Source organism: Eumetopias jubatus, unplaced genomic scaffold (genome assembly GCF_037043125.1).
Source record: "Eumetopias jubatus isolate StellerSeaLion01/CBP00866 unplaced genomic scaffold, mEumJub1_p1.0 scaffold_3, whole genome shotgun sequence".
Lineage (NCBI taxonomy): Eukaryota > Metazoa > Chordata > Mammalia > Carnivora > Otariidae > Eumetopias > Eumetopias jubatus.
In genome coordinates this window covers 43,522,404-43,537,703 of record NW_028274809.1, presented here as the reverse complement: position 1 = coordinate 43,537,703, position 15,300 = coordinate 43,522,404, and the positions used below count along the sequence as shown (strand labels likewise).

The 15,300-nt window shown below is 41.5% G+C and overlaps 1 protein-coding gene across 4 annotated transcripts in view; it reads left to right on the top strand.

Moving 5' to 3' along the window:
* The window catches only part of MYO1B (myosin IB), a 145,085-nt gene that overhangs the window by 69,309 nt on the left and 60,476 nt on the right, over window positions 1-15,300 (top strand). For all 4 annotated transcript variants that reach the window (XM_088022080.1, XM_088022078.1, XM_088022079.1 and 1 more), the window contains exons 4-6: window positions 905-1,009; window positions 4,892-4,938; window positions 10,002-10,065. In XM_088022080.1, coding sequence (XP_087878206.1) covers window positions 905-1,009; window positions 4,892-4,938; window positions 10,002-10,065 — 216 coding nt within the window. The remainder of the gene's footprint in view (window positions 1-904; window positions 1,010-4,891; window positions 4,939-10,001; window positions 10,066-15,300) is intronic.

Sequence of the window (15,300 nt, the reverse complement as noted above, 5' to 3'; positions counted from 1 at the left end):
GGGGCGCCTGGGTGGCTCAGTCATTAAGTGTCTGCCTTCGGCTCAGGTCATGATCCCAGGGTCCTGGGATCGAGCCCCGCATCGGGCTCCCTCGGGTTCCCTCAGCGGGAAGCCTCCTTCTCCCTCTCCCACTCCCCTGCTTGTGTTCCCTCTCTCATGGTCTCTCTCTGTCAAATAAATAAATGAAATCTTTAAAAAAAGAGTCTGTTTCTTGGTTTGCCTCTGTATTTTTCCCTCCTATGATCATTTGTTTTGTTTCTTAGATTCAGCGTACAAGTAAAATCATACAGTATTTGTCTTTCCCTGACTGACTTATTTCACTCAACATAATACTCTCTAGCTCCAGCCATGTCGTTGCAAAATGGCAAGATTTGATTCTTTTTGATGGCTGAGTAATATTCCATTGGATATATTTACCACATCTTCTTTATCCATTCATCTGTCAGTGGACACTTGGGCTCTTTCCATAGTTTGGCTCTTGTTGATAATGATGCTGTAAACATCGAGGCGCAGGTGCCCCTTCAGTTCAGTATTTCTGTATCCTTTGGGAAATACCTAGTAGTGCAATTGCTGGATCGTAAGGTAGTTCTATTTTTAACTTTTTGAGGAACCTCTGTACTGTTTTCCAGAGTGGCTACACCAATTTGCATTCCCAGCGACAGTGTAGGAGGGTTCCCCTTTCTGCACATCCTCGCCAACACCTGTTGTTCCCTGTGTTGTTAATTTTAGCCATTCTGACTGGTGGAACGCACACATATTTTAAAAGATTTCCAAAACATTTCTTAGTCCCAGGTATAAAGGCATTTGAAAACATTAATGGATCTCCTACACCCTATTTCCTTCCTCTAAAATTTGTTTCCAGATTTCTGCTTAATTTACTGATAGGATTTGTTTTCATCCACAGAGGCCAGCAAGCTTGTCATGTCGTATGTAGCAGCCGTTTGTGGAAAAGGAGCAGAAGTGAACCAAGTCAAAGAACAGCTTTTACAGTCCAACCCAGTCCTGGAAGGTAGGATTTCCTGTGTACATCGGGTCAGTGTGACTCGTACAGTGGATCCACTTTGCAGGGCTCTTCAGGTACCTGGTGGGCTGGCAGGGGAGCTGGGGGGGAGACAGGGAAAGAGGAAGGTTCAGGCCTGGACCTGCAGGGCAACTGAGCTGTGTCCTAAGAATTCTTGGCTTCAGGTGCTTAAAGGAGGAAACAGTTTACTCATCCAAAAGGAGCTTTCCCACTTACATTCATTTTTTCCTCCTCCCAATTTTTATTTGAATCACTTCAATTTTGCCTAAAAATAGTCACCTGATATTTGCATTTGACTTGATGGCTAGGAAAAACTTGGTGAAAAAGGGCCCACATGAGTGCAGTGCTATTTTATCATTTGGGGTAACACCTGTGGCTGCTTATTTCTGTTGTCAGAAAGGCCGTGCCAGAGAAACATCTAAAGGACAGTTTTTTCAGGATCACAGAAAGCCTACACCTGACTCTGGAGTTCAGATTCTGTGGTTGGCCATCTGTGTTAGTTAGCTCGGGCTGCTCTAACAAAATACCATAGGCTGGGTGGCTTAAACCACAGAAATTTGTTTTCTTACACTTCTAGAAGCTCAGAAGTCCTAGATGAAGGTGCTGGCACTGTAGGCCTCTTGGCTTGCTGGTAGCCACCATCTTGCTGTGGGATCACATGATCTCCTCTTTGTGTGTGGTGGCTGGGGGCAGGAACCCTGGTTGGCTCATGACCTCGTAGAACCCTAATTACTTCCCAAAGGCCCCAGCTCTAAACACAATCACATTGGGGTTAGGACTTCAACATAAAAATTGGTGGGGGACACATACATGGAGTCCATGCTACCATCAGAAAAAGCCATAGGTGAGTCCCCCTAATACCATGGAGGTTGGCATAAACCATAGGCATAAACCATTCTTTGCTTTGGAAACAGTAAATCAGTCTTTCCCTATTGATGGCAAGCCCTTAATTTTGCTTTATATTGTAGGCCTGTCTTTATTGTCACTCATATAGTTGTTGGGATAGAGTAGTGTTTCTCAACTTCATTTTGGACTGGATAAATCTCTGCTATGGAGTGCTGTCCTGTGCATTCATTGTAAGATGTTTAGCCGCATCCCTGGCCTCTACCCACTAGGTGCCAGAGGCACCCCTGGCCCCAGTTGTTAGCACTGAAAATGTCTCTGGACACTGCCAAATGTCAAGGGTCAAAACCAGTCCTGATCAGAGTCTTTGGTCTAGAAGAGTAGTTTGGTTTCACTCTTTGTTCAGAGTCATGGAGGGTCAAGATTTAACGTGGATTAAAGCAGAGCTGCTTTGGGGTGAGTAAGATGCCCCCCAGTGTGGAGGGACAGAGCCCTGCCTGTTTTCTTTGTTACCTAGACCAGCTCCTCCTTCTGCCTCTTCACCCCCCAGATAGTGAGATAAGACTAGTGAAAATACTTTAAGTTGTGAAAAGCAAAGCCTGAAACATCTATTCCGGTGTTACCAATCTTTTGTTCCCTTTGGGACCTTAACGAATAAAGAAGCTATTACGGAAAGTGCTGTATATTCATTTTATTGTTCCAGTATTTGACTTTTTGTTTACTTTCCCGTTTGCTTTTAAGTTAGGGTGCTGTACGTGTATTTCTGTATATGGTTATTTTAAGAATGCTGTGATCTAAAGGAGAAGCACTGTGGAATGCTATAGCTTGCATCTGTGATGAGAATCTGGCCCTTTATTTGATGGTATTTGGAACTAGGCCCCAGTGCAGGAAATGGAAGAAATGTCTGCTGTGGGCATGTATTATCTTTTATTGGAATGCTTTACTTTTTAACTGGAACTGCTACTGTAAATGAACATTTAGCACAATGAACTTAAAAAAACAATTGAGGAATGTGTCTCAAGTGTTCTATAATGAAACACTTGTTTTTGATTCTGTGGCTAACAATAAAAGACTTTAGTGTTTAGAGCTGTGTGTGCAACTCAGATTTGTTTGATGAAAAGATGGTTTATGGCGTGCAAATGGCACCCTGAATAAAGTTTTTTTGAAGCAATTCTTTCACTTGCCCTTGACCTTCAAGCCACAATAAACTGTCCTTTATGCATCAGCATCTCAAGCTGGACTTTGGGGCTATGCAAGTTAGTTAACTTGGCCCCCCTACATGTTCACGTGAACCCACTGGGAAGACTAGCCTGTTAAAACAAGAGAAATGTCGTGGTCTTCATGACCACTGGGGTAACACTCAGCATTTTCAGGGTTGCATTTATTAAAGCTTCTTAGCTGGTGGTGGACATGGATAATGAAGTGATCCTCTTCAGTAAGCATCCTTTTTTGAGTATTTCCTGTGTGCAGGTTTCCCCACTCAGTAGAGCCTCTCAGCTGATTTTCTATTATTTGGCATCAGGGACCTACCAAACTATACCCCTCCCAACCTTAATCTCCCAACCTTAATCTTTGTACACAAAGAACTTTCCCTGTGTTGACTTTGTAAATTTCTACTGAACTGAGCTGGAACCAACTATTTTTAAAAAATCAAAAACACAAAAAAAGCCAGCAAACGTGAAATATAACACATCGGGTTTGGCTACTGTATATCCAAGTGAACTTCGACAGAAACCCATAGTCGCGTCTTGGTCACGCGACTGCTTTCAAAACTTGGATCAGCTTTTAGCCCTTCGTAACCATTTGAACTCCTGTTACTCTAATCTTCCCTCTGTTTAATGAAGTTATGGAGGCTTTCAGGGGTTTGATGCCTGGCTTCTTAATCTCAAGATTCATTGTTCTGGTTGCCACATTACTGAGTACTCTTCAGTCCTTGTTAGCTGCGGCGGCGGGCCCAGGGATCCTAGTAACGGGTGGGTGGGGTGGGGAGTATTGGGAGAAATGCAGAATTTCATGACCATCCCAGACCCATTGAACAAGATCCTTAGGTGACTGGTTTGCACGTTGAGGTTAGAGGTACACTGCTGGGCTTCTTCCAAAGCAATCAAACAGGGATCTGTCTGCTTATATGCCTTATATTTATTCAGCTTAATTCTCTGCTACCGTGGCCCGGATTAATTTGCCCCTCCTTTGTGCACAAGCTTGGTGAAACAGACCTTTTTCTTTATGACGCCATGAGCTACCTATATTGAACAGGAGCATTCTGTGCCTGGGGTGGCATCAACCTGTGGTTCTTAGGTGCCCTTGTTTTCTTAAAAGGGACTCCTGTGGGAACCTGGGCTCCTCACAGCAGCTAAGTTTGGAATAAACTTGGATTCTGCATTATGGACCCATTTGGTTTTCTTTCTTTTCTGGGAAGTTTCACTTAGGTCTGATGGGTATGAACTAAAGAAACTGTGTAGTATTTTTAGCCTATTGGAGATGATGTTAGTTTCCAAATCTCTTTACTCTTTCTGTATTTCACAGTTACATATGTAATCACATTTTAGGAGCTTTATTTTAAAATTAATTAAATAACTTAAAGTTTCTTGTGCCTTTTTCCATCTGGAAACCTCATCAAGTTCCATGAAGCCTTTGATAATACTAAGTAGTCAGTCATCTCTGAAATAATCTTATTTACACTGATGATAATGGTGGAGAATACAAACCTTGCTTGCTATCCACTCAACTGACTACTTTTAAAACAGTAAAAGGTTATTTAATTAGACAAGATTCCATTTATAGTAATATTTGAAAAAAGTCCATGAGTCATAGGAATGACTCTCCTTTTCTATGAACTTGTCATAAGACATGGAAGCTTTCTTAAGATTTGTGTTATGTTTCTATGGGAAGCTGGGACAGAAATGTCATTGCTGCCAGTTGTATTTTCTAGGACTTATAGCTATCAGATATTCCATTTGCTTTAAATTTCTGCTTGAAATTATTTTTCTGTCAATTTTACCCATGCATCTGTTTCTTTCTTACTAGCTTTTGGAAATGCCAAGACTGTAAGGAATGACAACTCCTCTAGATTTGTAAGTATTTGTATAAGCATAAGTGTTAACACTAATATTTAGCTCATGTATGTTTAAACAACCAGTAGATGTTTAGTATTTCTTAATATACACATTTGAAAAATAAGAACACCCCTGCTGTTGAGACACAGAAAGTTCTCTAAGGACTACTTTTTGCTTTCTGGGATTTTTCTTTTTAATTCTTTTTGGAGTGACAGCCAGACTTTCATAGTTTCTTGTCATCTTTCAGAATTCCATGGGCAATTGAAATGAGGCTCTTTAGAAGAACTCTTTACTTCTCTGAGTTTTGGCATTTAGAAATCACAATTAAGAATCAGATTAAGTAGAAGGAAGGATAAATTGGGTGTCAAATTTGTGTACTCTACAGATTTTGTCCTTTATTCAGTGGGACGAGGAAGGATGGAAGGGTACACTGAAACTTTACAGAGGTGAGGCCATTAGATTTGAGAGCTCTTGACAGGGGGTAGGCAGCTAATTGATGTTTCGAGTTTGGTTGAGTTGGAAAATGCTGAGTGCGGGAAGACACACCTTCCTGGTCTCCTCTCCCGGCTCTCCCCAGCATGCACTGCCCTCAGCAGCCCTCCGGGGTCTCTCCCGCTGAGCACTCGCTGTCCTGCTTTGGTCTTTATGGAGACATGGACATTGCCTGGTGGTGGCTGGGGGACATGCGTTGAGTGTGATGGTGACATTTTGAAATTGGCCCCTTTTTTTCTATAGTTTAACCAATCTTATAAATTTTATAATAAAAAGTCATTTACTTTATAAGCTCTTCTTCTCATATACATTACTTGGGACCATTTTGGGTGATTTTTATACTTCTCTGCCAGGGACCCTTCCTGCCCTTTCTCCCCATCACTTCTTTTAGTCTCCCTTTTTGCTTTTTTTCTCATTAGAGTTATCCAGTGCTTAAGGCAAGACAGTGACCTCAGGTAGTGGTAGTTTTGGTAGCTTGGAAAGTGGGGGGCTGAGGTTCCTAATTCCAGGGCTGTAAATTTTTTCCATTGGATTAGCCCCTTACGTGGTTATAGCTGATTTGAGCCATGCCTTTTCCTGTTGCGGTAACATGGCTAATCTCATTATATAAATAGACTTAGAAGCAAGGTATGGGCAGATAGAAGTAATTCTAAGAGATCAAGCTCCTTTATGAAGACATTTTTTTTTTTTTTGCTCTTTGCAAATGATACACATACACTTTTAAAAAATGTCTAAATACATTTAGTCTATAGACTACAAAAATGCAGAAAACCATATTGCCTAAAGAGTCATTACTACTTTGTGATGTTTGAAATCTAACAAAAGACCTGGCAGGTGATTTGGCTTAATAAGTAACTTCTGAGAAATCCTATTATAACATGGGTATTAGGATACGAGATTAATACTTGATTATAGACTAAATCATTTCATACCCAGTTTTTAGTAATTTCTCTGCTTGGTAGTCTGTGACTTGATCAGTAATATACTCAAATCCACGTTATAATTTGACAGGACTCTGCTATATTTACAGTCACTACTGTATATAAAAGTGGTTTATGTATTAAACATTTGCACTCCGGGGAAACTGCATTTCCTTTGTGTTTGATGAACTTGATCTCTTCACTGAGCAGTGTGGTAGGCAGTGGTGTGGTGGTGTAGTTACGCATGCTCATTGCCGCTGACATCAGACCAGTGTTCTCAGAGAGGTACCTCACATTGCTTTCTACCCCCCAAGTACCTCTAGTTTGACACATTGAACTTCTATTAAGGAAGTGACCCCACTGTTTTTGAAAAGAGACATTTAAGGCTTTGGAAGTCACTATTCTCGACCAAGGGATTCAGGGGAGGGAAGAAGAGTAATAGTGGAGCATCTACCATCTGCAGAGAGCCAAGCTAGGAGAGAAAGCATAGGGTCCGGAAAATTCCGTTACCAAACCTTTCATTCAGTAAGAATAAAAAAAAAAACCAAACCATACAATGTATTCATTTGTCTGAAACCTCTGGTTTTTGGTTTTGTTTTTGTTTTTTTTAAACAGTTAATTAAGCATGGGTCTCCCTGCATCTCCTCTTGCAGCCTACAGACCTTTCGCTACTGCCATCCACAGTGATCTTTACAGACTTAAAAGTCTCATTGCTGCTCTTCTGAAAGCCCTCGGTGGCTCGTCCTTGCACCTGGAGTGCAGTACAGGCTCCTCCCAGAGCTTCCCACGCCAGCCTGCCTGAGCTGCGGGCCGGCTCTGCCCCGCCCCGTCCTTGCATGCCCCGCCTTGGCAACACAGGCCTTTGTGACAGTCAGGAGCACTGAGCGCCTTCTTGCCATAGATCTTTGCAGTTGCTGGTCCTTCCGCATGATGTGCTCTGCGTCCAGATAGCTGCATGGCCGCCGTCTTGCATCATTTAGGTCTCACCTCAAACGTTACTTCCATGATCCTCTTCTAGACTCTGACTTCATGGTGCTTTTAATTTTTTCAGGCACTCGTTAATCTCTGGAACGATTATATTCACTTTCTCTGTTTCTCTCTGATCTTGGACCTTAGAGAGGAGGAGCCATGGGAGCAAGTAGCTCAGCCTTCTTATGTCATATAACGGTGCCTGGTGTCATAGTAGATACTCAGAAAACATTGATGAATGAATATTTTTCAGAAGTTTATAGATGAGTCAGAAGAAATGGACATGTCTAAAAGTAATTATAACACAACACATAAAATAATAAGTTCCCCATGAGTGAGTTCCAAAAATAGCTTTATGGAAATTCCGAATACAGAAGCTGGAGGAGTCTGGGGCAGGGGGCAGTTCTGAGGGGGCCTGTAAGATTGAAATGTGCCAAAGTAGAGTAGAAAGCCAGGAGAGCTGGTATGGGGAAGCCGAGGAGAGAGACCAGAGTGGACCTGCCCTGGTCCGTGTCAGTGGCGGGACAAGCGGATCTGTGAAGGGAGCCGTGGGCCAAAGGCCTGGAGAGGTGGGTCAGGGGCCTCTCTTGGAGGGCTTCGAGTATCAGGTTCAGCGTCTTGGGCTTTGTTTTCTAGGCAGTGGTCTTCTCCGAGAAGACTCATGACAAGCTCGTGGGAAGAATGCCATTCCAAGATCATCGGAATCCTCAGTGCTGTCCTTTCGTTTGTCCCTGCTCAGCTTCCTTTCCCACTCTGCACGGGGTTTACCGTGCTCGGCAGAGCCCCTATCCTTTACTCTCAGCTGACGACAGGAGGCTTACTTCGTGGAAACATTGTCATCAGCACGTTGCTCCTCCTCCTCCTCCACATCCTCAGCTTTGGGGCCTCACCTGTTCCTGAATCTGTAGAGACACCCTCCTGTCACACTGGGAGGGTCTCAACTCCCATCTTTTGCTAATCCCTCCGCCTGTGCTCTGGATCTGGCCCAGGAAGCACTTTCCATCAAAATCACCTCCTCTTATGGGTCAGCCTCTGACTCCCCTGTGAAGTTACTCTTTCTCCCCTCCTAAGCACAGCTATCTGCTCGTTTGCCTGGACTTTCTAATCACTGCCCTCCTCCTGTCTTAACCTCCTGCGTCCAGCCGGGATCTGTCATGGTGACTCTCTGGGGAGCTCTCAGCTCTGCTTTACTCTGCCTGATTTTGCTCACTCCTGCTTAAAGCCATCACCATTTCTCCCGTGACTCCTGCCACCTCCTGTCAGCTGTGTCTGGTTTTGTTCCTTTCCAGTCCATCCCAGGTTATCTAGGGTGATCTTGTAAATAGGCAAGTCTGATCATGGCTTCCTTGTTTAGAAATCTTTAATGACAGGACTTTGCTGTCAGGAAAGTATCTCGATGCCAGGAGGTGTGCCAGCTTCCCTCACCAGCCTCATGGATACTTATTCTTACGGCCCTCCTTGCTGCCTGACTTAACCCTGATACTTCACGTTTGAGTTACGGTGGACCTCGGCCTTTGTCTCCTACTCTTTGTGCATAGCACCCTGCCTCACTGTAGGATCTGTCTCCATACACAGTAACGTCCTGGTTATCTGGCTCAATTCCCTTCAGGCTGGAAGTTCCTTGAGGGCAGGTACTATGCCTTGTTTTCCCTTGTGCCTACTTTAAGTATCTAAGAAATGCTTGGTAGACATTTGCTTAATGAATAAGAGAATACTTTTGAAAAGGACAGGTGACCCTTGACAATGAAGAAAAGAGAGGCAAGAGAGCATGGATAAGCTAATTGAAGGTCATAGACCTCATTGTTGACTGAGTGCCATGTAATCATGTTTCTGACCCCCTACTATTATTTTGAAAATAGAAGGTGTTAAAGTAGTCATTCTTTGGGAGACTTATTTACAAGCCATCTATGTGATTATTACTAAAGTAGAACATGAAACAAAAGCAAAGACCACTTATTAGACCAACACATCCTTTTCCAAATAAAAACCAGCTGTCAGGGTTATTCTGTTATGCTCGTTACTCTTTAACTAGACAGTTATAGACCAGTTCTTTCAAAATCACAGTATAAAACTCCATGTGTGTTTCTGTGTGTTTAAGACACCATCTATAAAATGTAATAGGAACCTGGGATATATGTATTGCTGTATAATCTAGATCAAAAGCCAAAGAGAGTAATAAAGGTCAGTCTTTGATTCCAGATTGGTCACAATGTATAATCATGCATTTGATTTGAGTAGATATAAAAACAGAACTTTATGTGTTCCATTTTATCCACTGTCCAGTATAGTTGGAGTTTCTAGCCATGACTTAAAACACATTTTGCTTATAAAAATGAAATAATTTATATTCCCAACTAGTGCATATACAAGGAATACTTACTTTTCCCAGTATTTATTCTTGAATTGAATACGCACACACTCTTGAGACATTTGAAACACGTATCTGAAATGAAAAAGTCACATGCTGGCTAAGAAGATCTATTCCTAAATCAGCAACGTGATATGTTAGCTTTGAGCTAATGTGGTATTTAGTATGAATTATTTATGGAAGCATATTGTTTTGCCTCATGGTTACATAAATTGTGTGTTAATAACACTTAAGCAAATGTGTAAAGGGCTTAGCGTGCTATTCTCTAAGAAGATACGCTGACTGAATATTTTGAGGTAATCTTGAAAACTCACAAAGTCTTTCTTTGGCAGGGCAAATATATGGATATTGAATTTGATTTTAAAGGCGATCCCCTGGGAGGAGTGATAAGTAACTGTGAGTATTTTCCTTGAATCCTTTTAAAGAAGTTCAGAATAGCAAAACATATATTAGAAGATTTTGGATACTTGAGTCTTTAAGAGATAGGCATGAGACTATAATTTCTTTTCCTTAGACAGTGCGTTTCAGACTATGTGTTAGACTGTAGTGTGAGCATGCATGTAAGCTGGTGGAGGGACAGACGGAGAGGGAGAGAGAATCTCAAGCAGACTCCTTGCTGAGCACAGAGCCCGACGGAGGGCTCTACCTCGTGACTGTGAGATCATGACCTGAGCTGAAATCAAGAGTCGGACACTTAACCAACTGAGCCATCCAGGAGCCCCTCCTAAATCTTTTTTAAGGATCTCTTAAAGTCTTTACCGTTGAAAATCTTTAAAATTTTGCTAGACAAATAAGAATTAGTCCAACTGTATTTTATGTTCTATAGGTTTTTAAGTCAATTCATTAATAAAGGATCCTCTGGTGGTTATTTTCTTTAACAAAATTATTTTATGATTAAAAATAAAATATAAATAGTTGATTTTAATAACTTTTTAGTAACTTTTTGGGTAACATTTACTCAATAAAATGAGTAGACTTGTACTTCACATTTCATTGTGGGAAATTTTGCTTGTCTTTGTGTATTTACATCATTGAAATGTGATAAACCTGGTAGGTAGAAATACAGATTTCTTAGCCTCCTTAAGTTGTGATTGGTGATTATGGAAATGAAATGTTCTTGTCAAAGGTAAAAAAAATGAACAGTGTCTGGTGAGTCTGCTGAACAGCCCCAAGTCCAGAGTTTTCTAAAGTGGGTGTGATGGTATTTGTAAATATGGCTCTGTCACCAGTACTTTCCACCTGCATTATGTGCAGCCCGCCCTGAAGTTCTGCTCATGCTGATTTTGTAGTTGATTTGTTTGGAAGATCGAAGATGACACCTTAGGGTTTGTGCAGTTCCTCCTGGAACCACAGCCTGGTTATCCGGTTGAATTCTCCTGTGATTTTTGAGGCCACACCACGGAACCTCCCATCACTGCTGGCCTCCTCACCACCCAGTGGTGCTGTCGGGATTGGAAAAAAAATCTAAGTTTGCACTAGAAAAAAAGTAATAAATTGGCTCAGGTATCCAAAGCAATGCTCATTAGATTTGTTATAGTGGTGGTATTTCTTCTTCAAATGAAATTTCATGCTGAACCCCAAATAAGAAATAGAGAAAACAAGATCTGACCTGGTTGAAGAGAAGAAGAGTAGCCAGAACCCCTTGGCCCCCAGGTGGCCCCTGAGATCTTTGCTGATGAACTCTAGAACCAGAGGACTGCCATTTGAAATCAGTGTTTTAAGTGATTTGAGGAGAGTATGCAGCTGATTTTTTTTTTTTTTTTAAGTTTTTTAAACACGATTCATAGAGAAACCTAGGGCTAGAGTTTCCTCATCTTTGAAACAATGGGATTGAACTGGATGAACTCTTTGGTTCTTCCTGTTTCCACTCTTCTGTAGTTCTTAAATAGTTCAATATTCCATCTTAGTTCCCACATTGTGTGCCATGCATTGGGACTAGCCATATTTGTAAAAATATATAATTATTCAAGAAGCATTTGAAGAGAAAGCTTTACTACGAAATGAAATTGGCTGGGATAGTGCTACTTAGGTTATATGTCAAATATGGAAGCAAAAGTACTCCTGCAAACCGTATATGATATAACCAAAAACACTTGAGGACCACCCCACCAAGCTTCCTGCATGGTGTTGTGAGGGAAAAGGTGGGCCTCAGTTTTAAGACCACCATTTTAAGGAAGGATTAACTTTTATTCTGAAAGATACTCGTAAGTCGTTAACACAACTTTTTACAAGATGGATTAGTTCTCATTATTAATACAGTATTTTTTAAATGAGGGTAATGCATCTAAACATTGTGGAATGATTGAATTATAATTGCTTTTGAGGACTCTAGGAAAATATTTAAGAATTACTTTCTTGTAAGTATTAGAAAATAACTTGGGTTTTACATTTTGAAGTTTAAGTTCCAAGTAGAAATGTCTTCCTGCCCCCTAACTAGTTCTTTCAGTATCCATGGAGAATAAATATTAAACACTCAGTTCTTTTCCAGTTAAGATTAATATAACATCATGAATGGATTTCATACGGTGTTTGTTACCATTCGTTCCCACAATGAAATTATATGGAAATCTGTGGTAGTGGGAACACCCTGTATTTTAGAGTACCCTTTGCTTTGGGAAGGAAAGGAGTACGTTTGCGGTAAGAGCAGGAAATTTCACCCTGTGTAGATACAGGACTGACTCATAGGTGGTCAGTGGGAGTTGCTGTGCACTGGCTTCAGGGGTGTAGAGCAATGGGCAAACCCACTCTTGTTCTTTCCAAGCTGCCAAAAGTCAGCTTCTTGGAGTCTAGAAAAGAAGAAAGGACACGCCATTTTGTGGGAAGTGTGTTTTGTCTTGATTTCCAGCAGCCGTGTAGTAACAGCGTAAGTCGTTGTCCGTTGTACTGATCACCTGGAAGAAGACACACAATCACTCAAGCCAGCTGGGTTCCCAGGGAGTTTAAGAGAAAGCCCAGTAACTTTCTTTTTCTAAAAGAGGTGTGCTCGAAAACAAGTCTTGAATTCATCTACCGTGTATTCCTGGAGTTGGTATCATTCGGCCCGGGGTGTTGCAAAAATAGAAAATGACACAGGTGCTGCAGCACAGAAGATAAAATGTGGAAGCACATCTATCACGTCTTGGCTTCTGTGAGATAATATTGCTGCTACTTTGTTAATGCTTGTAAGTCTCATAAGATGTATGCATTTGTATTTGAGGATTCAGGGCCTAGTGTTATGAACTAGAAACCTTGGACACCTGTTGCTTTAATTAGTAGTCGTAGGCACTTTCTTACAGCTGTGGCACGTGATGGCAGTTTTCACTGCGGAGAAAATGTGGTACAAGTCTCTGGGGATTTTATCTCCTAAAAGGAGAACAGCACAGAGGCAGATATGCTGTGAAAAAGCCTTATGATTTCAGGTGGCATATATACCTGTCCTTACAGGTTAAGGCAGGAGGTATGGCTTTCCTGTTCATGGTAGGGTATCAAGAACCTAGTGTTATACCTGATACACAGTAGGTGCTCAGTAAATGCTGAGGTGAGGATAGAATTGGTTATATATAGGCAGGCCCTCCCTTTCCCTGCTCCATTATTTGGGGCAAACCTATGATGTTACTTATGCAACTCTTCTCATGTGGTTTTTAATGTCTAAGCAAGACAGCAAGTGACTCATTTTTCTGTGCCTCCATTTTTTCATCTTTGAAATGGGATAATAATATTACTGATCTTATAGGGTTATGAAAAGGTGTAAATTATTTGTTAACATCTAAAGTGCATGGAATGGTGCCTGGCACCCAGTATACATTGAATAAATGTTTGCTTTTTTTCATTATTATATACTTAACGTGTTTATGGTTTCTAGCCCCTCGCCAAATATAAGTCCTATAAGGACAGAGATTTAGTTTGTGTGGTTCATTGCTGAATGACAGCAACAAAAACAGTCTGATACCTGAAATATATTTCTTGAATTAATTAATAACTACACAAGTACACAATGAGTAAGTGACATAACTGTGACATAGAAAACTTTATTGAGAAATAAAACTCCTGCTTTATTGGATAATTTTATCTGAGTATTTAAAACAATTTTTTATTGAGGTGTAATTGATGTACAACATTATGTGAGTTTCAGGTGTACAACATCATGATTTCATATCTGTATACATTGCAAGATGATCACCACAGTAAGTCTAGTTACCATCCATCACCGTACATAGTTACAAAAACTTTTTTTTTCTTGTGATGAGAACTTTTAAGGTCTGCTCTCTTAGCAACTTTCAATATGCAGCAGAGTATTATTAACTATAGTTGATATGCTGTACGGTACATAAATAAGCATGACTTATTTATTTTATATGTCTGAATATTCTATGCTAATCATTTTTAAATGCTTTTTCTAAATCCCAGAAAGGCAGCAGAATTATTGGTATTCAAACTTCATCTGTCACTGCCTTCTCTTTTCAGCTTGAAAGAAATAATATCTTGTGAATTATGAAGGAAAGCAAGTGTTGAAATTAGTGTATGGTCCACCTATTAATACAGCCCAGTAAACCACCCCAAACTTAGTAGGGTAAAACAGTGGCCCTCTTATATGCTGTTGGATGCTGTGCGTCAAGAATTCAGATGGGGCACAGCAGGGAAGACATATGGTTGGGGGTGACTTGGATGAGTGAATGCTGGAATCTTCTGGAAGCTTTATCATATGTCACATGTCAGGCTCCTGGGCTAGGATGATTCAAAGTGTGTGCTGAGTTGGGACTATTGACTAGAGGGCCTCATGTGGTTTGGGCTTCTCACAGATGGCTAGGACCTGAGGGAGAGTGTTGGAACAGGAAACATCCTGATAGAGAACCAAGAGGAAGCCTGCAGTAGCCTGGGAGATCAGACAGTGTCACTTCTGCGGAGCTCTATGAAGTCAAAGTCGGCACAAGCTCGCCCAGAGTGGGGGGTGGGGCATGAAGATTCCACCTCTCAGTGGGAAGAGTGTCAAATAATTTGTGACCATTTTAAACAGCCTCAATCTGATGGATTGTTTTCAGAAATGGTCACAATAATTTCTCCCCTTGTGTCTACACCCTTGGGTAGTCCTCTCTCTCAATGACTTAGAGTTTGGCCATGGGATTTATTTTGGTCCATTGAACAATTCGTAAACATGGCACAACCAAAGACTTGAAAGTTGGTCATATATTGGAGCATGTCCTCTCATGCTCCTCTTGGGAATGCTCTCCTTACCACCATGTGAATGAACCTGGGCTAGGCTCCTGGATGGTGAGAGACCACATGGAGTGAACCACCAGACGTGAGGGTGAGGGCACCAGCTGCTAGCCGACCGCCAGCCTGTGAGCAAGCCCAGGAGAGATCAGCTGAGCTGGCTCAGACCAGAACTACAAAGCTGATGCTCAGATTCATGAACTGATAAATGGTATTGTTCTAAGCTGCTAAGTGTTGGGACAGTTTGTTATGCAGCAAAAACTAACTGATTCAGAGGTCGAATAGATAACCTACTTTCCTCCCCCCAGTTTGGCATCATGAGAAACAGGCACAGGAATCAAGCTGGAGGGGAAGCAGCTTTATTACTATGAGAAGCATGGTTGAAGAAAGTGGCTCTTGGTTTCTTGCCCATGCAGGTGTGCTGGGAGCCTGGCAGTTAGG